At 37.3% G+C, this 24,262-nt stretch overlaps 1 protein-coding gene across 1 annotated transcript in view; it reads left to right on the top strand.

Annotated features, from left to right (window-relative positions):
• Positions 1-21,614, top strand: part of LOC126235368 (probable E3 ubiquitin-protein ligase HECTD2) — a 313,075-nt gene extending 291,461 nt beyond the window's left edge. The window contains exons 11-14 of the mRNA XM_049944094.1: positions 2,203-2,277; positions 2,375-2,569; positions 7,340-7,455; positions 21,186-21,614. Of these exons, the coding sequence (XP_049800051.1) occupies positions 2,203-2,277; positions 2,375-2,569; positions 7,340-7,455; positions 21,186-21,450 (651 nt within the window). The 3' untranslated portion in view covers positions 21,451-21,614. The remainder of the gene's footprint in view (positions 1-2,202; positions 2,278-2,374; positions 2,570-7,339; positions 7,456-21,185) is intronic.
• The last annotated feature ends 2,648 nt before the right edge of the window (positions 21,615-24,262 follow it).

The following is a 24,262-nucleotide window of genomic DNA, read 5'->3' as shown; positions in this document are numbered from 1 at the left end:
AACGCATACTTACGCGTCATTTTTTCAAGAAAAATGCACATGTTCCAGTTTCTAATTACTTATCGCACTCAAAATTCTGATTTTCATTGCAAATGTACATTCTTAATTATCGATATTTTATAAAAGATTGTTGAAGTTAAGAAAACATTACACAATTAAATTTTTTGGGGAAAAATGAATAGTCAAACACTCTTTATTTGAATATGCCCATTGTTTTGTAGGATAGATGTGGTTTCACACGAGCCAGAGTGATGGGCGTCGTCGAACACACTGTACAAATGCTGCATTTTTACAGTTGCCACCGAACCACTGTAATCTGAAACCAATGGAATTGATCTGGAGCCAAGTTAAGGAATTTATTGCGAGAAATAACAAGACATTTAAACTGGCAAAAGTACTGGAACTAATACACGAAGCTTTGTGACACGTCACTGCCGAACGATGACGAAATGCAGAACAGCACGTCATAAAAGAGGGGGAGGAAAAGTGGATTTTTTTTTAGTGGCTTGGGATTCTGTTGCTGATCGCCTCGTTATCAACGTATCACTACTGAAATGCACCGTATTCCTCAGAATCAGATATGGAAGGAGTTCGGAGATTACCAGGCGACTGATTTGGCTTCAATATTAAACTAAAAGGGAAATCAGCAGTACGCTTTTACTCCACACATAGCTCATGCAGAAAAATTACCCTTCTTAAGGTCAGGAATTTTCATCACTCTGGTTTTTAATTACAATACTTTGTTAGCTAAGTTCGAGAGCATGTTATGTTTTCCATCTGGTCACCTAAGAAGCATATCACCTGAGTTCTACATACTCAATTAAACAATTTGCAAGTGTTAACCTCAACGAAAATAAGTAAGCGAACCTGTATTTTTCGAATTACGAATTTGGGAAAAAACTCGTCTTACAATCGGGTAAATAGGGCATGTCCCATAAATGTTTAATGGAATTAATGGCGAACGATCTGGAAGGCCAAATCATTCGCTCAATTTGGCCAGAATGTTTAGTCTCTAAGCAACCGAACATAATCATTTCCAGTCAAGGATCAGTTCAATTAGACCTGAGGACCCTGTCCACTCCATGTAAACACAGCCCACATCATTATGGAGTTACCACCAGCTTTCACAGTGCCTTGTCAACAACCTGGGTCCATGGCTTCGTAGGGTCTGCGCCACTCTTGAACCCTACCATCAGCTCTTACCAACTGTAATCACGACTAATCTGACCAGACCACAATTTTCCACTAATCTAAGGTCCAACCAATATGGTTGCAAGTCCAGGAGAGGGGCTGCAGGTAATGTCTTGCTTTTAGCAAAAGCACTTGCATCAGTCATATGCTGCCATAGCCCATTAATGCAACTTTTGCTGTACTGTCCTAACGGTTACATTCATCGTGTGTCCCACATTGATCTCTGCAGTTATTTCGTGTAGTGTTGCTTGTCTGTTAGCACTGACAACTTTATGCAAGCACTGGTGCTCTCAATCATTAAGTGAAGGCCGTTTGCCACTGTGTTGACTGTGGCGAGAGGTAACGCATAAAATTTGATATTCTTCGCACACACTTGACACTGTGGATATTGGAATATTGAATTCCCTAATGCTTTCCAAAATGGAATGTCCAAAGCATCTCGCTCCAGCTACCACTCTGCGTTCGAAGTCTGTTAATTCCCAATGTGTGGCCATAATCACATCGGAAACCTTTTCACATGAAACACCTGAGTGCAAATTACAGTTCTGTCAATGCATTGCCCTTTTTACCTTGTGTACATGATACTACCACCATCTGTATGTATGCATGTCCCTATGACTTTTGTCACCTCAGTGTAAAGTCTACATTATTTTGCTTTGCTCCAAATACTTTCAATGTCATGAACTTCATTCCTTTATTGGTGGTGGATAGTGTACATCTTCACCTCACAGTCTACCATATAATGTGTGGCATTTGATTTCCAGCAAGTTTGCTAGTACACTTGATTGTCATCCTATGCCATTCATAGATGTAATATGAAAAACTACCTGTTTGTGCTGCAGTCTCTGACATAATGTGCATAGCCTTGTCGCTGTAGTTCACATCCTAAATTTAAGTTTAGTGAATGATATGTCCTTAGATTATTTCTGTTATGTAGTGACATTGCATTTCAGTCAATTATATATGAGGTAGCATTACATATTTCACTATAATTTTATTCTTTTTGTATAGGATGTCGCTAGAGGACTCCGAGAACTACTTGCTTATGAAGGCAATGTCGAAGAAGATATGTGCATGAGTTTCCAGGTAACCTGAATAATACTTTTTGTCAGTTTATGCTGTTTAAGAAATTGTTACTGTTATCTGGGAAACTTAATTGTAAGGTAATGTTTTGTGGCCACAGGTTTCACTGGAAGAGTATGGGGAAGTAAAGACGTACAAACTCAAGGATGATGGTGAAAATATTCCTGTAACAAATGAAAACAGACAAGAATACGTTAATCTGTATATGGACTGGATACTGAATGCAGCAATATATGAGCAGTTTCGTGCATTTTATCTGGGATTCCACAGTGTCTGTGCATCCAATGCATTAATTGTAAGTTTTTCTATTTCTGTGTTATGTAACAAACCATTTTGTTCTGCACATTATGCTGCTGCCTAGAGCTTCCTGCTAGCAATGAATCACCGAAAGCAGATCAGTTAGAGAAGTTAAGATGTTATATGCGAGTGCAGGCTTTCTCGACGAATTTCATATATGAAGTCTTCACAGGTTGTCAGCCGAGTAGCGTCTGCGTCTGACCTTCTCAGTTCAACCAAGGATCTACTAGGTCTGACGGCACCAGGTGTGTACAAGATCGGATGCGAATGTGGGATGCAATATATAGGACAGACGCAGCGTTGCATCTCACAGCGCTGCAGTGAACACATTAAGTATGTACGCTTGGGTCAGACCAATAAATCTGCTGTGGCGTAACATAGTATTGACGAGAAGCACACCTTCGATTTCGAGGACACAAAGAAAATATGCAGTACAAACGGATTTTGGGACTCAGTAATCAAAGAGTCCATAGAAATACGGTTACACGACAACCTAATCAACCACGACAGTGGCTACCATCTCAGCACAGCCTGGGAGCCTGCAATCAGGAAAATTAGAGAAGAACATTCCGTCCCACCAAGGGCCATGAACGGAGCAGACAGAGACGGACGCCGGGACTTGAACCCCATGCACACGTCCCCCCCCCCACCACCGGCCAATCCAGGCACATCGGACGCGTGATTGGCTGGCCGCGGGAAGCGGGGAGCGGTCCAGCAGAGATATAAGCCCGTGACCGACGATATCCCGACACTTTGCCAGAAGATGATGGAGACGCATTCCATCTAAACATTGCTACGAGACGATGACACTACTCGGCTGACAACCCATGAAGACTTCATGTAAGTTAAGATGTATTTCCTGAAAGTCTAAAATAAGCAGCAGCCACATCCACACATAAAATTGGTGATAAGCTAGTGACCTATAATTATAGATCTGTCATCCTACTTTCCATGTTCTCAAAAAATTTTAGATGGTATCTAGTTACAGAATATTGAACCACATTTTTGAGAATAACCTTTAACAACAGTCCAATTTAATGCCATTAAAAGATTGTCTACAAAGCAAGTAGTATATGACCTCACGAACTTTGTTCTGGTAGAACCAAATAACGAAATTACAATGTTGATATTTTCTGTGACCTTGACAATCCCTTTGATTCAATAGTTCATAAAATTTTGATAGGGAAACTAAACCATTGTCATATTAAAGATGTACATAGATGGAGTCATATCTCAACAACTGAAAACAGAGGGTTACACTAAAATACATGTTATCGATCATTGCAAAATGGTCCTAAAATCCCAGCTATTACAATTGATTATCGTAAAAAAAATTATCTTAAATATGGGTGACTCAAGAAAAAATGGTAAATCACCAAGAAAGGATAACACTTTTAAAGATGATGCACTTAAAAGTATAATATATTTGAACCACACTAGTCTTATTACAAATATTCGTAGAGGAATACTCACCATGTATATTAGTAATAACTGAAATTAACTAAAATCCAGTGAAGTTATATATTATTGATTAGAAGATGATTTGCCAACAAACAGTTATTGCAGCCAATGCCATAAAGGGCATATTATGGAAATTTATATTAGTAAGGATACAGCAGTTTGAAAAATTTGCTTTTTAGAGCACTATGGTTTACAAGGATTAATCGAAATGGCAGGTGTGCTCCATAGTCATGATCTCAAATGATTGGGGTTTATCACCCACCAAATGCTTATGTAATGAGATTTATGAATAGTCTTAGTAGTTTAGTTAGTCGAAGTGGTGCTAATGACCCTGCTACATTTGGTAACTTTAACACAGAAGCAAATTCAATAAGAGTAATAAACTTGAAACTCAGTGATGCATTAAGCTCATACAGTTTTTAAAATATATGAGGGTCATCCAAAAGAAATGCACACTATTTTTTTTAAAAATCCATCTTTTATTCTAGTTTTACAGTGTGTAGATACATCCTTTAGGAACAATATTTTCATTTCTTCACATAATTTCCATCCCTCTCAACTGCCTTACGCCATCTTGTAACCAGCACCTGTATACCCACACGGTAAAATTCTGGACCAACCTGTTGGAGCCACTGTTTTACAGTGTGCACAAGGAGGTCATCGTCTTCAAACCTTGTTCCACAAAGAGAGTCTTTCAGTTTCCCAAAGAGATGATAGTCACATGGAGCCAGGTCAGGACTGTAAGGCGGGTGTTTCAGTGTTGTCCATCCAAGTTTTGTGATCGCTTCCATGGTTTTTTGACTGACATGTGGCCGTGCATTGTCGTGCAACAGCAAAACATCCTGCTTTTGCCGATGTGGTCAAACACGACTCAGTTGAGCTTGAAGTTTCTTCAGTGTCATTGCATATGCATCAGAAGTTATGGTGGTTCCACTTGGCATGATGTCCACAAGCAAGAGTCTTTCGGAATCGAAAAACACCATAGCCATAACTTTTCCAGCAGAAGGTGTGGTTTTGAATTTTTTTTATCTTAGGTGAATTTGCATGATGCCACTCCACTGATTGCCTCTTCATCTCCTGGTGAAAAATGATGGTGCCATGTTTCATCACCTGTCACAATTATTCCAAGAAATTCATCTCCACCATTCTCGTACTGTTCCAAAAGTTTGCTGCATACCATTTTCCTTGTTTCTTTGTGAGCCACTGTCAACATCCTGGGAGCCCACCTGGCACAAACCTTTTTTAACGCCAACACATTCAGTATTCTGCAAACATTACCTTGCCCTATCCCAACATAGCGTGACAATTCGTTCACTGTGATGCATCTGTCAGCAGTCACCAATTCTTTAACTCTCTGCACATTGTCTGGCGTGTGTGCAGTACAAGGCCTGCCACTGTGAGGACAATCCTCAATATTGCCGTGCCCGCTTTCATCACATAACCTGCTTGCCCACCGACTAACTGTACTGCGATTGACATACACCTTTTTCAACCTCTTGTGGATGTTTCCCACTGTCTCATTTTCACAGCACAGGAATTCTATGACAGCACGTTGCTTCTGACAAACGTCAAGTGTAGCAGCCATCTTGAAGACATGCTCTGATGGCGCCATTCATGGGAACAGGTTGAACTAAGTTTGAAAACAAGTGGGAAGGATGTATATACACAGTGTAAAACTTTCACACATGCAGAATGAAAACTGTATTTTTACAAAAATAGTGTGCATTTCTTTTGGAGTTACCCTTGTAGTAATGAACATTTGCCCCACTAGAATATACTATGCTGTAATCAACAATAATGTTATAGATACGGTAAACTATAGTAGCTTAGATTTTCATTATTCTGGCCCATTTTGTCAGGTGAAGAATACATAAATTCAACTGTGCCAAAAATAATAAAATGTTTTCTACAGTAATTAACTCTGAATGAATCAAACACCAATGCCTTTAATCTAGTAGGGGAGAATTGGGATTCTGTGTACCAGCTGAAAGGGTCTGACAATAAATGAGATGAATATGATTCCATCATTTTGAATCATATGACTGTTGCTGTCCATCCAGAGAAACATAGTTAAACATTGGCAAAATGGAAGTAATCTTAGACTGTAACTTTCACCAAATGGAGTTCAAGGAAGTTCGAACTCTTCCTTATACGATTTTCCAGGTTCTCCAAAACCCAATGGCTTGCTTGTACCACTGTTGGTGGAGAGGGATTAGCATTTTTGATTACTCCCTGAAGTGGTTTTCACCAAAGAAGTTTCCATTGTCCCAATCTTTTTAAACTACTGGGACAACAATTTATTCTATTTTCAAAAATAGATCTGAGGTTGTAAGCTCCAGTCCCTTTTCTCTCACGATAAGTCCCCAAGTCTTTGACAATCTCTTTTCTATTCACAAGACAGTGACTGTTTCAGCACTCTTCTAAATTGTGAGGAACTTCTGAAGAGACTGAATTTCAAGAGACAATCAAATGTAAATCCCCAGTCAAAACCACTGAGTTTCATGGATTTAAAAATTTCATTTAAGAACTAACAAACAATAACAAACTGCAATGTAGTTGCAAATAAAAACAATTATCTAGGAAAGGTAGAATATGTTTCTTTTATTCTAGCTATTACCATAAAATGTTTTGGTCCCAGACAAATCATATTAGTCAGTGGTTACCATCTCAGATATGCTCAAAACAAGTCCTAATATAACAAATCCAGAATGATATCATCAAAAAATTATAAACACAATCAGCTAGGCATTCTCAAACATAATTAAAAATATTAACTCTTGTTGTTATGTAGTCACCCATCCCTTAGCAAGGTGTCTTCTGCTGCAATCCTTCCATCTTCTTTGTCAGTATCTCTCAGTGTAGGATCCCATACCGCTGCAGCATACTCCAACTGCGGTCTCACAGGTGTCAAGTAGACTTACTCCTTTGCACCGTTATTAATGCCCTTCAGTACCTTCACTAACACATCCAGAGACTCATGAATAAATTAATATCCCTGCATACAAACCACCATAAAATCCAAAAAGTCTCATTTCTAATCCTACTTCATCCTTAATATCATTTACATAAATCATATACAGCAATTGCCTTAATTTGTGGTATACTTCTCTCTATTATAACTAACCGTGGTGGAAACATGTTTATGTCATATGTCGAAGACAATTTTAGATAAAAAGAAAAATTATTTCAGCATAGACTCTCTGATTCTTGCACAGTCCATAGTTTCTTCATTTCTTTTTCATTTCTATATTTTTTATTTCTATATCTATATTGCTTAAATATTATATAGCTTTATATGTTGCTGTAGATGCTCAGACCAGAAGAGGTGGAGATGCTTGTGTGTGGTTCCCCAACACTTGATTTAAATGAGTTGCGGAAAGTTACGGAGTATGATGGATATAAAGCTGACGATTTAATTATTATGTGAGTATCATAAAGTCTAACCGATGTTATTGCCTTGGGTGTTGTTTTTAAGGTTGTTCCTTTAATATATTAATATTATATTGTTTAAACAATGGAAAATCCAAGATGGAGTGTAACATTATTATGAGAAGGAAAGTTGCTACTCACCATATAGCAGAGATGCTAAGTTGCAGATAGGCTCAAGACTCTCACAATTAAAGCTTTTAGCCATTAAGACCTTTGTCAACAATAGATACACATACGCACACACACTCACACAAATGCTACTCACACATACGCCTGAAGTCTCAGGCAACTGCAGTCGTATGTGTGAGTTGCATTTGTGTGAGTTTGTGTGTATGTGTGTGTGCATATGTGTGTCTATTGTTGGCTGAATGCTGTAATTATGAGAGGCTTTTTGTTGTGCCTATCTGGTACTCAGCATCTCTGTTATATAGTGAGCAGTAACTATTATAATGTTTACTGTGATATTCTATACTACTATCTACATTGTTCTTGTTCTGTTAGTTTCTGCACTGTATTTGCATTTCATAGAACACAGACTTCCAGAAAACTGATTTGTGTAAGAAAAGTACACATTCCAGAAACAAAAAGCAGTAAGAATACAGTGTAAATTTCTAACTTCCCACACCATGAACCACTTCAAAGAAGTTTGAATCTGTGGACCTACTTTCTAGAACACTTCCTCCTCAAAGGTATTTGTTGTAAAAACTGTGAAATGTAATATATTCATTTCGTAAAGTACATTGGTATGGTAAGGGTGCAGTTAACATGACCTTGGGTAATATTCAATGACATAAAATTACAGCTAATGAGATTGTACTACACACAGCCACAACAACCTCCATTAGTATAAAAGGAAATTAAAAACACACTGGATGATCATTCCTTTCATAAATTATTTAATCACCTGTTTTCAAGAACTGAATATTATTCTTAGCTTGATAATGTTAGTTGTAAAAAGGTATTTCTTCTTAGGGCACATAGATACATTTTAAGCAGCTCCTTTTTATTCATTTATATGCATAGCTCTTAACTCCACTAATGCACTGATGCAGCATGCAGGCCACATCATGAGTGCTGTAATGCATCAGTGGTGCTAAAAATTTGATAACTACGTGTATAAATGCAAAAATAAGGAGCTACAAGTTACAGAATAAAACACAGTTGTTCAAATGCAGTCAACAAAGGCATAATACTGATGAAGATATAAAAGCATTACGCCAATTTAAGATGAGTGAGAATCCAAAATACAAAGTATTCCAATTTAAGATGAGTGAAAACTCGAAATATAAAAGTTATATAAAAAGTGGCTGATTGCTGTAGTTCCTCTAGTAATTTAATCCACAGCTGCAGAACTCTACCACCATACTCATGGACAAGGCATTGATACATACCTTTACCGACTCTAGTCAGCCGAGAAGTTATTGCTTATCGTACATTTCAGATATGTGAAGTGTATTACAGAGATTGTGGTTCATGGTTACTATATGTCTACAATGCTGTTGGTTCTTACGACAAGGAATCATTGTAAAGTAAATGAATCAGAGTCTGTGTCCATATGGGTTAAAGGTGCACTGAATTGTGCCAAGATTAAAGTTATTGGTGATGTGACACATTACTATAGAAACTGAAATAAAGTACCTGTCCTTTCCTTAATGAGTAAACACTCCAAAGTCCAGGTTGGAATATCAACATTATTATGGAAAGAATAGACTGCTACTCATCATAAAGGTGACACATTGAGTTGCAGACAGTCATGATGAAAAGTCTGATACATATAAGCTTTTGGCCAAAGCCTACAGAAAAAGGAATGCTCACACATTCACACAAGCAAGCACACCTCACACATACACATATGAGCACTACCTTCAGCCACTCCAGCCAGTCTGTAACAGAAAAACGTTGAATGGAAGCAATAATTCAGAGTGGGGGATGGAAAGGGAAGGGGTAGCAAGTTATGGATGGAGGTGGAGGAAGGGTAGTGTGGCCAGAGATAGTGATCATGTGTGTGTGTGTGTGTGTGTGTGTGTGTGTGTGTGTGTGTGTGTGTGTGTGTCTGCATTTTTCTTTTCTGAAAAAGGCTTTAAACAACATGCAGCTTCACAGCCTGGGCCATCTGGAACCACCCCTCCACCACTATCTTTTCTGAACTGTACAAACAGGAGCTATATTTACAACATATTCTTTACACATGAAATCATCCCAGCATCTACCTCCCCACACTCTCCATCCAACAATGTTGTTGTTGTGGTCTTCAGTCCTGAGACTGGTTTGATGCAGCTCTCCATGCTACTCATACAGTAAAGCTGCATGCCCTTGGGAAAAATTACGGCTGTAGTTTCCCCTTGCTTTCAGCCGTTTGCAGTATCAGCACAGGAAGGCCGTTTTGGTTAGGGTTACAAGGCCAGGTCAGTCAATCATCCAGACTGTTGCCCCTACAACTACTGAAAAGGCTGCTGCCCCTCTTCAGGAACCACACGTTTGTCTGGCCTCTCAACAGATACCCCTCCGTTTTATTTGCACCTACGGTACGGCTATCTGTATCGTTGAGGCACGCAAGCCTCCCCACCAACGGCAAGGTTCATGGTTCATGGGGGGGGGGGGGGGGGGGGGGGGGCATCCAACAATATCCACCCCATTTGTCTGATGTCCTCCCCCCAATTCATGTCCTCTCAGCTTCATTGAGCACCACTCTTTGCCAGTGCACACACCAGTTGTGCCCACCAGTTTTTTCCCATCTCTGCTCCTCTCCCTTTCTGCTCCCCATCTCCCCCCCCCCCCCCACAGCCACCCAAAGCTGCACCTGTCTGTCTTGTCTCGCCACCTCTAGTCCCTGCATGTTCTGCCAGGCAGCACCAATTCCTCTTCCCTCACCCATACCTGCTAGCCATCCCCCTTCTCCACATCTCTCTGGATTGTTGCTCCTGTTCAGCATGTTTCTGTTGGAATCTGGGCAGAGTAGCCAGAGGTAGCAGTCGTGTGTGTGTGTGTGTGTGTGTGTGCGTGCATGTGTGTGCATGTGGGCATAGGCATGGGTGTGGGCGTGGGTATGGGCGTGCAGGTGCGGGTGCAGGTGTAGTGAGAGAGAGGGAGAGGGGGAGGGGTGGGCAGCTGGCTTGTGTGAAGGTGTGTGCATTCCGTTTTCTGAAAATGGCTTTGGCCAAAAGCTTATATGTAACAGTCTTTTCATTGTGCCTGTCTGCAACACAAGATTTCTTGTTTACAGTGATTATCAATCTATCCTTTTCATAATACTGTTGATATTCCAACCTGGACTTTCCATTGTTCAATACGAAAAGGTTTTTCATACTCCAGACCAGAGCTCTGAGAATCATAATGACAGTGAAATCATAAACATCTTGTAATAGCCTATTCATTAGTTTTAATATTCTCACAATTGAGGAGCATTTTTCCTAAACTCCATATATTCAAAAAATTTCAAAATTGAGTTAGATGTGGTAATGGAATAATGTCAACCTTTTGCATCAATCCCTGTACCAAAAATTGACTAGTGCTGTGTATATGAATGCTCCAAATTATAAGCTATTAGCAAAAGACGATATATGCATTCTTACAGTTACAGCTAAAGTCAACAAATGCAGTACAATTACTCTCTGGTGTCTCGGCTCTCTTTCCACAGCAAATAGTTAACAATAATGGAGTACACTGGTTGCTTTAAGCAATGTTACTCATTGTTGTAACAATATTTACTGGCTGGTGTAGTGTTGCAACCAGACTTCATTGTCGACAGAACACCTGCAGCTTACTTTTAGGCAAGTATTCCCTTGACTCTCATGTGTACATCTACAAAGAAGCATTGAAAATGAAAGCAGAATGCATGATGATTCTTGAGGTTCTGAAAATGGCATACAGGTCAAAGAACGTTCTGACGGGAAAAAATCCCAATTCAAGAACAGCTTACGTCAACCTGAAAAAGAAAGCAAAAAGTATGAAAGTATCATTAAATTCAATCATGGACTTGAGGTTTCGCCTTCAAATGTTAAAGGAAAGAAAGAATTCAAAGCTGCTGAGCTCTGCTATGAAGATATTTCCTACTCTGATCATCGCATGACTTCATTAAAAAACACAGATCAAGATAAATTTCTGTTAAATTTTATTAATATTTCTTCACCTCATCACAGAGTAGGAGACACCCAGAATGCAAAAAGGAAGAAAACACTGACAGTGAACAATGTTATTATAAACTGGAATGGTGAAGTCAGTGCCTATTTGTGCCGCGACTTTCCGATAGGTCTGGTATGTCAGAGGATGGGTTATGCCATCTAGCAAGCAGGTTCCATGAAGGAGGGAAGTTGCCAAAGGAAAGGAGAGGAGGTGATAGAACAGGAAAGGATCATAAGGAGGTAACTATTTCCATTGAGAATGATATAAAAAAACATAAATGCAGAGAGAGCTGCTGTGGAAAGGGCAAGTCTACAAGAGGTTATTTTCCTTTAGATCTCACAATCAATAAAATGTTCAAGAGATTCTGTGAAAAATGAAAAAAAAATAGGACTGAAACAATGTTTCTTATCAAAATGCAAGCATAAATTTTACAAACATTTCCATCTATCATTTAGGACACCTCATACCAATACCTGCTCCCCTTGTAAGGCTGGTTTAATTAACATAAAAGCAGAAACATGTCTGCAGAAGAAGAATGAACTAGACATAGATTGCATAAAATTCGTGCAAAGTGGTTTCGTGATATAATGAGGCAAGATAATCCTACAGTCATTAAGATTTGCTTTGACAAGCATCAAAACCAGCCTATTCCAAAACTATCAGTCAGTGAGGTTTTCTATTCCCAGCAAGTATGGTTATACAGTCCGTGCATCATGATCCATATTAAGGAGCAAAAAAGGGAAAGCATTGTTTTCTGCACCTGGTTGGAGACGGACTCTTCAAGAGGATGCAATCAAGTAGCTTTAGCTTTGCTGGATTTTCTTTCTGATGTAGATAAAAACATTCAACTCAGGACACCAATACTATACATCCACTCTCAGATTCTTGCAGCAGCCAAAATAAAAACAGTTGTATGATGGTGATGCTTACAGCATTCTTGGAAAAGAACACGAAATTCAATAATATTCATCACTTCTTCCATGTTCATTGCCATAGCTACATGCCTCCAGACCAAGTGTTCAGTTGAACTGAGAAGTCTTACAGAAAAAAGGAAACATCTTGTCTCCTAAAGAATATTGTGTTATTTTAGAAGAGCATGGTACTCTCAAATATTCTGGAGAGAGACTGAACTGTCAAAAACATAAAAGATGTGCACAGACAGTACTAAAATCCACGCTACCATTCAAAATGAACAGCCAGTGTGTCATCTCATATAAAGAAAATTAAGTGATACATTCTCCAGAAATCCAGTACATCCTGAGATGAAAGAAACTATCCATTGAATATTACTAACATCCACCCTTTTGCCAAAACAAAATACGATAAGTGTAGAAAAGAAGAAAGACATGAGTGCCTTGCTAAAGTATTTTGAAATTTCAGATGATGAAAAGGAGTTTTACAAAGATGTCCCAGATGATTAGCGTAAAGATATAAGAGGAAAACCTTAATGGTAACAATGTGATTGTAACATTCAATACTTTTTGTGTTATTCATTTCATACTTCATGTTGTGATGACAATAATAATAATAATAATATATGCTGAATAATTATGTTAAAACAGTTTCATTGTCATTACTGTTATTATTCCACTGTATTTCTATTATTATTGTTTGTATTGTCAATAAAGTCTAAAAATATAAATAAAAAATGCTGCATAATAACAAATATGCAAATATTGGTATTTTTACAACAATGCAGGCATATAATAGACGCTACATCACATCAAAAAATAGTTGTGAACAGAAATACATGGAATTAAAGAAGGAAATGTAACTGCTGCCAGAATAATTACAAGCATTTATTGACTTTTGAAAGAAACTGTTATAAAAATTAAATTCTGGTATATTTCATTTGAATGCTTTATTAATGTCAGTGAAATTCATCATCATGTAAAAATTCATATGCTCAAACATATGTATCTAGGTGAGCAGTAATTTGTGAAAAATTGTATCTGTTGCATCTATCATGTTTTGAAAAAATGCTCCTCAATTTAGCCATATAGCCATGCATATGCTACAAATTATTATGTTAGTAAAAAAGGATGCCAGGGTCACAAACAAGAACATACATTTCACTACCATTGTATAAGGCATACAATAAATTTGTATGTTCAGCAGAAGATTAATACTGAAAGAAAAATGCCCTTATGTCAAAGGTCCTTTTTTTCATAATTTGCTACCTAATGATCTTAAGCTATTGAATGAAGACCTGAATAATAACCTGGAATAATAATGGAAGTGACCATTCCCGTCCAAACAATGAATGTACTGCTAATTGCATATAAAAACAACTGTTGCACTATAGACTACATTGTTGTCATCACCGTACAAATAATTTTAGAACTGAGGTAAAACTTCTCATTTTCACAAATAATCCTGTAAATGTGCATGGTTGATACTGTTCCTGCACGTAAAGTGCAGAAAATAAATAATTGAATGATATGTACATGAACTAATCAATGATTTGCTTGGCAAGATAGGGATATTACGTTTTCTGTAAGATTAACACTTGACGTGTTTGCTGCAAATGAACCCTATTCCTCACAGTTTATGGGATCATTGGCTTTATGTTTTTGAACAGGGTGTTAGTGTCATAGGATAATGTAAGTTCTGAAATTCATTTTAATGTCTTTGATATACCAATTATTTATAATGAGAACAAAAGTAGACCAAGTGCTAAACCTTAATCGATACTATATTTATTCCTATTCTTATTATTGTTGGCACTCATTCACATAAGCCAACAGAAGGTCTGAGTTGTTTAGTAGAAACAGTATATGTTAATAGGCAGATGAATTACTGCTTTTCAGTAATATAATGAGTCTCTTAGTCCTAAATCCATTATTTCTTTGGGTAATCCAGGCTGTCTATTTTTAATGTAGGTTCTTTCAGTCATTATTTTGAGGAAACCAAAGATACAGTATTTATAGCCAATGATTTCAGTGCTGTCATAATACCACTGTTCAGAAATGATGTCTGTTGTTATTAATTTTTCTGCTTAATAATACTCCACATTATTTAGTTTATTCCTGGAATATGCTTCATTTCTTATGTAGATAGTATTCTGTTTTGTTTTTTTGATGAATGAGGATTTTAATAGAATGAATAGAGACCAGCCTTGCTTCATGTTTATGGCCAATTCTCTGAAATAGATAATAGTGGCCTCTTCCTTTCATGCAATACTTTAATCTCAGACATTAACTTCCTTTACTCAGTCCTTTTCTCCATCTTAGATAAAACACAAGAGTCAAAGTGTCATAGGAATATATTTAATAAGAAATTAAATTTCTGACTTGCAATTTCTGCTTCATACCACTGTTTGTATTATAATTCAGGTAAATGTTTACCTAAGCTCTGATTGCCCTACTGCTTACAGTTTTTTTTTTTTCCTTTAGCACCTACACCTAAGTTACCAGTATATCCTGGTGTAACCAGATGGCTATTTTTCTTAAACCATCTGATTAACTACAGATAGTTGTCAATACCTGCTGCACATTTTTCTTGAATTCTTGCTAAGAATGGCACTGCAGGAACCAGAGTTGAATGTTCAATAACTTGATTTATCTTTGACCAATATTAAATTTCATAAAATTCAGATTAAAGTTCTTAAATGCAATTAAATCATTATTACTTCTACAAACTACTGAAAATAACCTTCTCATTGGTTTGATGAAATACATGCTACCCCATTAAAGAAGGACACCTGCACAAAATACGCTGACACACATGATTTTATACATGAAATGCCAGGATATTTAAACTACTTGTGGGCACTATTCTCCAGAAGATTCTCCACTACTATTGGTTTTCTCCACTCAGTTGTCACCACAAGGCCATGTGTGATTATCTGCTGCACAGAATGATGCAGTATCATGACCAGAAATGTACAAATTCTCTTTCTAGCTTGCCTGCCCCTGTCTCCACCACAACCATAAAGCAGCTCAGTCTGCCACCACGGAGACCAAGGGTGCATATGTACTGAAGCACAGTGGTTAAACAGGCCAACTTGGGTTCCTGCAAGCCTGGCAAGCTTACCAGGACCCACTCAGGCTGCTGCACCCAACAACATGTTGCACTGTCAATCCAACACAACTAGCCATGTACACATTTATGCAGGTAGTTTCACTGCAGCTCATTCATCATAAGAGCAGGAGCAGCAAAATGAACAAACCAAACTTAAAGAAGGCTGTGGAGAAATTTTGATATGGCGAATATACAGGGTGTTACAAAAAGGTACAGCCAAACTTTCAGGAAACATTCCTCACACACAAAGAAAGAAAATATGTTATGTGGACATGTGTCCGGAAACGCTTACTTTCCATGTTAGAGCTCATTTTATTACTTCTCTTCAAATCACATTAATCATGGAATGGAAACACACAGCAACAGAACGTACCAGCGGGACTTCAAACATTTCGTTACAGGAAATGTTCAAAATGTCCTCCGTTAGTGAGGATACATGCATCCACCCTCCATCGCATGGAATCCCTGATGCGCTGATGCAGCCCTGGAGAATGGCGTATTGTATCACAGCCGTCCACAATACGAGCACAAAGAGTCTCTACATTTGGTACCAGGGTTTCGTAGACAAGAGCTTTAAAATGCCCCCATAAATGAAAGTCAAGTCAAGAGAGCGTGGAGGCCATGGAATTGGTCCACCTCTACCAATCCATCGGTCACCGAATCTGTTGTTGAGAAGCGTACGAACACACAGGTAGAGTATCCTGTATGAAATCATGATAACGTGCTCCATTGAGCGTAGGTGGAAGAACATGGGGCCCAATCAAGATATCACCAACAATGCCTGCCCAAACGTTCACAGAAAATCTGTGTTGATGACGTGATTGCACCGAAGTCAACATTACCTTCCTTCAATTGGGCCAACTGGCAGTGTATCGAGGAAGTACAGTACATACTGACGAAACTAAAATGAGCTCTAACATGGAAATTAAGCGTTTCGGGACACATGTCCACATAACATCTTTTCTTTATTTGTGTGTGAGGAATGTTTCCTGAAAGTTTGACCATACCTTTTTGTAACACCCTGTATATCAGTCACAAAAAAGGGTCATAAATTCATCAGAGGAAAAGTTTTTATTTCTTTATGAGGCAGCTTCAAATAAATCAGAAGGCGTCCTGCAATTCAGATTATATAAAATGTTACTAAACATTTATTCGGGGACCTTGAATATCTTACAACATGACTGTAAATTTGACCAGCAGCTTCTTCACTCCATAAATATTATGCCAGAGGATCAGATGTGTAGAAATGTGTGCAAAGGACTTGATACCATTTAGCTTCTAAATTTATGGCAAACATTGACTGAAATACGAAAAAAAGCCATGGTTCTTTGGATATTGAAAACCGCATACTGGTGTCATGCAACAAAGTGTGAAGAAAACTTATGATGTAAGAAAAGCTTCTTCTTTTAGACATGTAATGTTTAGACTAATTAATATAAAAGATAAAATTTGTGTTTGCTAAATGCATTTGGGGAATTTAGAATGAACTATTTTGGTCACTTAGAATGAATTCTGGAAACCTGCAAATGGGTATGATTGGGGTCATATTTGGCTGAAACACACTAAAGTTACAGAAACTAAACTTCCAATACTTACTTTAGTTGAAATTGCTGTATAATAGACTTCTTCAGATTCTTAAGAGCAAACGATCTTGACATTCAGAGACGTTTCTACTTGCTACAGAAAACATGTATTAGAGGTGATCTGATGATGGTTAAAATTGAAAATAGCCAGTATTAGTTGAAAGAGGGTGAACTTGCAGAGAAAACTGTTAATATTGAACTAAAAAACTATCCCAAAATATGCTGGAAAGAAAAAAAAGGACAAATAAAATCCACCATCTTCTGGCATATGATGACTCAATATGAATATATATTTCACTGTGCCTCACCCGGTGATACTTGGGTAAGAGGAAGATTTTTTATAAACTTCTGAACTCTACGAATAACAGTACAATGAAAACATACAGAAATACCAGCTGTGTAGCATAGCACAGTAGGGAGATGGGCAGGCAAACAGAATTCGATAAGCTTGCTTGGTTGGGCTTAGCTTGGCTTGGATTGGGCCTAGCTTGGATTGAGAATAGTTGGATTGGGCATAGCTTGGCTTGGATGGGAGTAAAGCAGCTTACCCCCTCTGCTGATATTGTGCAGCAGCTTACCTGCCTGGTGAACAGGCAAGCATGGTAGGTTAAAAATGGAATGTGTACGCCACTGAGTATGACATAAGCTTTATTCATGTGACGTAACCATGTCTAACTCTGTAGTTATTGCCACTGTTCAAACGTTTGAGCACTAATGAAAGTCATTTCATATGTGATTGTATATGGCTTTACTTTGCAACATCAGATGAACTACCACTAAAGCTTATTTCCCTGCTGAGGTTAGTCCACCTCCTGCTACATGATCTTCTCTCAACCAATCTCCATCATCATCTGCTTTGAACAACCCTTTAACCCTGTTTGTAAACTTTTCTCTGTCTGCGACATCAGATATATCACTTTTCACAATATTCTTAATTAAACTACTTCTACTAGCAATGACCTTTGCTTATAGTCACTCAAAGCACCTCTTGTGATAATTTTAGGACTGATCTGTCTCATCCAAACCACACTGTCAAGGTATGTCACACTCTAATTTCTGATCATCTAATCCATATTTTTATAAATGGACTATTTCTTTTGTCCCATCCTGCAGGGACAGGAACAAGTCCATTCTGCTGTTGACAACTCTGTGTCACTTATTAATTGTGACTGGAGCATTCCTATGCCAATCTTCTAGATCATTTAAGACACCTCTGTTTTACTCATCTTTGGGAACAATTTTGTCCTTACTTTGGTAGTCCTGCACCTCCTATGGCCTTTCCTTGTCACCTTGAGTAACAATGACCAAACATGACTGTCATGCATCTCTCTGAATACCACTGCTCTGCTTGATTAAAAATTACGTAACATGCAAACAATATGTTGGATTTAGATGAGTGTGACAGCAGTAAATTGAAAAATTTCTGCAGAATATTTTATGATCTATTCTACAGTACATTAGGCTTTTCCTATACTTCTGGAAATACACAATACTATTTTCAGAAATGAATGTGGGCAGGGAAATGACATTTCACGTCTCAAAGTGTAATATATTATAACACAGTATTTTGCCTTCTGAAGGTACTTATTGGCCAGAAATTTTATCACATAATTTTATAGTTTCCCCAAGTGAATTTTCCTTTTGATATAAATAAACAGTTTGCTTAATATAACTTTTTCTCAAAGTGGAAATTTTTCTATTAACTGTATGTATTTCATTTATTGCAGTTGTAAATACAAATGGGATATTAATACAATACTTGAAATCCTATACAGAATACAGATAATGGATTGAGTAATGATACACAGTTAGTTAGTCAGTTAGTTTCTTTCATGTTCCATGGATCATTTTGCATGATAAATTGTCATGATGTGGAATGAGTCATTTCATATTCATATTGCAAATTAATTTGTACCCCTATTTGTACTCAAAACATCACCATATAACCCCCCCCCCCCCCCCCCCCAACCCCCAAATGAAAACGAGATATACAGATTTAGTTAGCAATTCCTACACATCATCCTTTTTACACATTACAAACATAGAAATTCTTCTTCAGAATAGAAGGAGTTGTCAAGCAGAAACTTTTTCAATTTATTTTCAAATTTTACCTTGCTGTCTGTTAGACATTTATATCACTAGGTAAGTGGTCAAAAATTTTTGATGCAGCATTGTGCACCTCTTTCTGTGCTAAAGACAACCTTAATGTTGGGTAATTAATGTCATTTTTTCTTCTAGTATTGTAATTATGTACCTCATTGTTCCTTTTGGACTGTAGTGGATTATTTACAACAAACTTCATTAAGGAATAAATATACAGTGAAGCAGTCGTCGAAATGCCCAACTCCTTAAACAGATGTCTACAAGACGATCGCAGGTGAACACTGCATATTATTCTTACAGCACACTTTTGGGCAATGAAGACTTTCTTTCTTAAAGATGAATTACCCCAGAACTTTATTCCATATGACATTACTGAATGAAAATAAGCAAAATATGCCAACTTCCTGATTTCTCTCTCCCAAAAATTTGCTATGATTCTAAGTGCAAATGGGGCTGAATTAAGTTGTTTTAGAAGTTCCAAAATGTGTTTTTTTCGAATTTAAATTCTCATCAATATGGACACCTAAGAATTTTGCAGTTTCCACCCTATGTATTGATTGATCACCATGTGTTACACTTATCATTGATGCATCACCCATAGAGGTGCAGAACTGAATATGACGTGTCTTTGTGACATTCAGAGTGGGACCATTCACAGAAAAACAGTCAGTGCATCACCCCTAGAGGTGCAGAACTGAATATGATGTGTCTTTGTGACATTCAGGGTCAGACCATTCACAGAAAACCAGTCAGTGATACTTTCGAAAACTTTGTTCACCATTTCTTCAATTTCTGGGAGAGATTACCATACTGGTGTCATTTGCAAAAAGAACTAATTCTGCCTGTTGTACATAAGACAGTAGTTCATTTACATATATGAGAAACAGTAGTGGACCTAAGATTGAGCCTTGAGGAACTTCATACATGATCTCTCCCCAGTCATAATTAAGTCTCTGGATGCTGTTGGTTGAATTACTACTATGGCTATACCATCAATCCCATAAAACTTCAATTTTTCTAGGAGTATACTATGATTCACACAATCAAATGCCTTGGATAGGTCACAGAAAATACCTACCGGTGTTATTTCGTTATTTAATGCTTGTAATATCTCATGTGGCAACACATAAATGGCATTCTCAGTAGAGCAACCGTTCTGAAACCCGAACTGTGATTTTCTGAGGATATTATTGTTCCCTAGGTGAGATACTATTCTAGAATACATCACCTTTTCAAAAATTTTGGAAAATTATGTCAGCAGCGAAATAGGTTGGTAGTTACTGACATCTCTCCTATCACTTTTCTTAAAGAACCCACTGCACAGAGATTGTTCTTGACATCTAATTCATTGTTAATTATACCTACATTCTTCCACATATCTAAAGGGCATCTTTAATGATAAGTCTGTAGAACAGAATTTACTTCTTTCAATCAAGTGAAATCAACACATTGATTAATACACTGTACTTGTATTGAAGAGAACAAGGACTAGAATGTGAACCTGTTGACTTCTTTTTAGTTTTTCTGTTCCTAGCAAGTGATAGTTCTGGTGTTAAGGACAATTCCTTTCCCCTTTAACTGAGTTACTGCTACCATCAACAGTGACATAAATATTTATGAGATCTTAAAACCTAAGATTCCTGCTGCCCTTCCTTCACTCTTTGTGGGGAAGGCAATACTGGCACACTTCCTTCCAACTTATTATATTTATCAGATATTCCAGTATTTCAGAATAAAAAATTCTGTATACACTGTCATTTTGCAAATTGTTTGAAGAGCAAAGTGAGTAAAAAATTACAGAACTTTGTTGTCAAGATCTGAATGTACTAAGATCAGCATGATAGCTACACATTTTATGTACCAGCAATAGCAACTAAATGGTTTTTTTTCCAGTGACTTTTGGGATGTGCTTCATTCTCTGTCTGATGAACTAAAGAAGAAATTTCTGCTTTTTGCTACTGGCAGTGACCGAGTACCAGTTGGAGGAATGGGGGAAATGACATTCAAGATTACCCGTGTGACAAATAAACCAGATAATTTGCCTGAAGCACATACTTGCTTCAATCAGCTTGTGCTCCCAACTTATGAGTCAAAAGATACTCTTCGTCAGAAGCTCATAATAGCTATTTCAAATGCTGAAGGATTTGGCCTTGAGTGAAGAGAATTAGTTCTCTTGCCATTGTGCCTTTATTATCCCTGTTTGTTATTGCAACTGTTATTCATTCACTCATGCAGCAACAAAATATTCAATACCAAGAACAGTGAACTATGAAACTATTTTCTGAGTTCTTACATGTATATATGAACTAAATGATGCAAATATTCTGCAAATTGTTAACAGTACAAATGAATTTTGGACACAAGTTCTAATTAATTACATTTCTAAAAATATATATATACATATAAAATTATGTACTGTTGTTTATGTATATTGTTCTTCTAAAATCAAATGCTAATTTAAAATTGTGTGTGTCTTGTTGTTTATGAACACTGCCAATATGAATAACAAGGAGATGATTTACAAAGAACAATTTCTTATTTCTGTTCACATAAACAAAACACTATATTCTTTTTGCAGAAGAATGACTGATCTATTTTTCTAACAATGGAAAATCCAGGATGGTTCAGAGGCATATGCTTATAGTAAATGGCAAGTTATTCTACAATAACAACTTTAAAATTAGCTGAAAGTAAACTCAGAACATCACTTGGCACAATATTTTGACAGATATGACTATAAGGCAAAATATGTGCTATGCAGTTTCATAGCTGTTGTCTTGCTTGTAACTCACCAAACTACATTGCAGTCAGTGACAGAGTCTTCTTGGCTTCTGAAGAATATCTCAATTGTTTCCTGTAGTGAAAAGGTTCATAGAGTCCCACGATGACAAACCGAGTAGCTGCATGAATACAAGGTTGGTAAAACTGATAAAGAAGCAAAAAGTTTAAAATGTTTGTACTAAGCTAACAGTCAGAACTTTTTCATTGTGGGCACTCCAGCCATAAATTTGTTGAATGATGTCCTTTTCCAATTAGGTTTTAATGTTTATTACAATCTCTAATAACTCATACAATTAATTTTGGCTTACATAGCCATTTTCAAGTTTCTACCTTAAGAATCATACACTAATTACAATATGTGTGTATAACAACAATATTATGAAACGGATAGATTGCTACTCACCATATAGAGGAGACGCTGAGTCGCAGACAGGCACAACACAAAGCTGCTCAACAGTTAAGCTTTCAGCCAAAAGAGCTTCTTCTCAACACAACTACTGGCTTTCACCTGATGGGAGCAGAAATCTGATGTGGGTAAGGAGGGAGCACTGGGGTAGGGGGAAGGACTAACAAGGCAGAGATGGGGTGTAACATAACCATACTTAGGCATGCTAATCGACCACCCAGTATTGGTATGATTAAAATGAATTGGTTGCATGGCTGAACGCTAGTGGGCCCAGATCTCAGGGAGTGCTGCAGAATTTCTGGCTTCTGGTTAGGCGACTGCTCCAGGCGAGCAAGATGCAAGGGATCAGCAAAGGACTGGATGTAGTTTAATCCCAATACAGAAATTTTAGCAATGGATGGTCACTTAGGAGAACAGACAATGCTCCAGGAAATGGCAGAGTGTCACATAATATTAAAGATGGCTAAGGTACAACACTCTGATTTTCACAGTTACAAATTAAAATGAATCTGAATAGATTTGCAATCTCAGAAAAATGAGGCACATCCAGTGACGCAACAATATTTCAATATCTTTAAAACTATAGAAGTTAATGTTTCACAATGAATAAACATTTACTCAATGAATCACTGAATTGGCAGCTTTTAATCACTTCATGCAGTTTCAACAGTTGATATCTCAAATGATAGCATTGCACTATATCTATCATCCCTGAAAGCTACGTATCTGTATCTATTTTGTTTATTGATTCATTATGTCTTTTATGTATCTTTTGTTATGCAGATGTTAGTCAGAATATCGTATTCTCCACATTTACACAGCTAATGAACGCAGCACTTATTGTCAGCCTTGTGTAGTTATTTAATGAACAATTTACTATTTTGCCAGTAACAAATACTGTGCTAGTTTATAAGTGGTCAGTTGTATGTATTAGTGGACATCGTGACTGAAAAGAGAACCAAAAGAAGTTTCTGTCAAGAAGGCATAAATAACTGTTAAAATAATACCTAAGGACAATCTATTGCCATTTATTGTGAGCACAATTACACAAGAATGCTGGTTTATTTATTTATGAATCTACTATTATTTGTACTTACAAAGTGTTGAGTGCTATTGACAAGAGATTTCAAATTGATCCCGTATTTCTAGATTTCCAAAAGGCTTTTGACACTGTACCACACAAGCGGCTTGTAGTGAAATTATGTGCTTATGGAATATCATCTCAGTTACATGTCTGGATTCATGATTTCCTGTCAGCGAGACTACAGTTTGTAGTAACTGATGGAAAGTCATCGAGTAAAACAGAAGTGATTTCTAGCTTCCCACAAGGTACTGTTATAGGCCCTCTGCTGTTTCTTAAACGATTTAGAAGACAATCTGAATGACCATCTTAGATTGTTTGCAGATGATGTTATTTATCGTCTAGTAAACTCATCAGAAGATCAAAACAAATTTTAAAAAAAATTTAGAAAAGATATGAGTGGTGCAAAAATTGGCAATTGACCCTAAATAATGAAAAGTGTAAGGTCATCCATTTGAGTGCTAAAAGCAATCCAGTAAACTTCAGTTATATGATAAATCAGTCTAATCTAAAAACCGTAAATTCAACTAAATACCTAGGAATTACAATTAGAAACAATTTAAATTGGAAAGAACATGTAGAAAATGTTGTGGGGAAGGCAAATCAAAGACTGCGTTATATTGGCAGAACACTTAGAAACTGTAACAGATCTACTGAAGAGACTGCCTACACCATGCTTGCCCATCATCTTTGAAGTACTGC

The sequence above is a fragment of the Schistocerca nitens genome, chromosome 1 (assembly GCF_023898315.1).
Source record: "Schistocerca nitens isolate TAMUIC-IGC-003100 chromosome 1, iqSchNite1.1, whole genome shotgun sequence".
Lineage (NCBI taxonomy): Eukaryota > Metazoa > Arthropoda > Insecta > Orthoptera > Acrididae > Schistocerca > Schistocerca nitens.
Note: the sequence above shows the minus strand (reverse complement) of the source record. Positions and strands in the feature narration are given on the sequence as shown.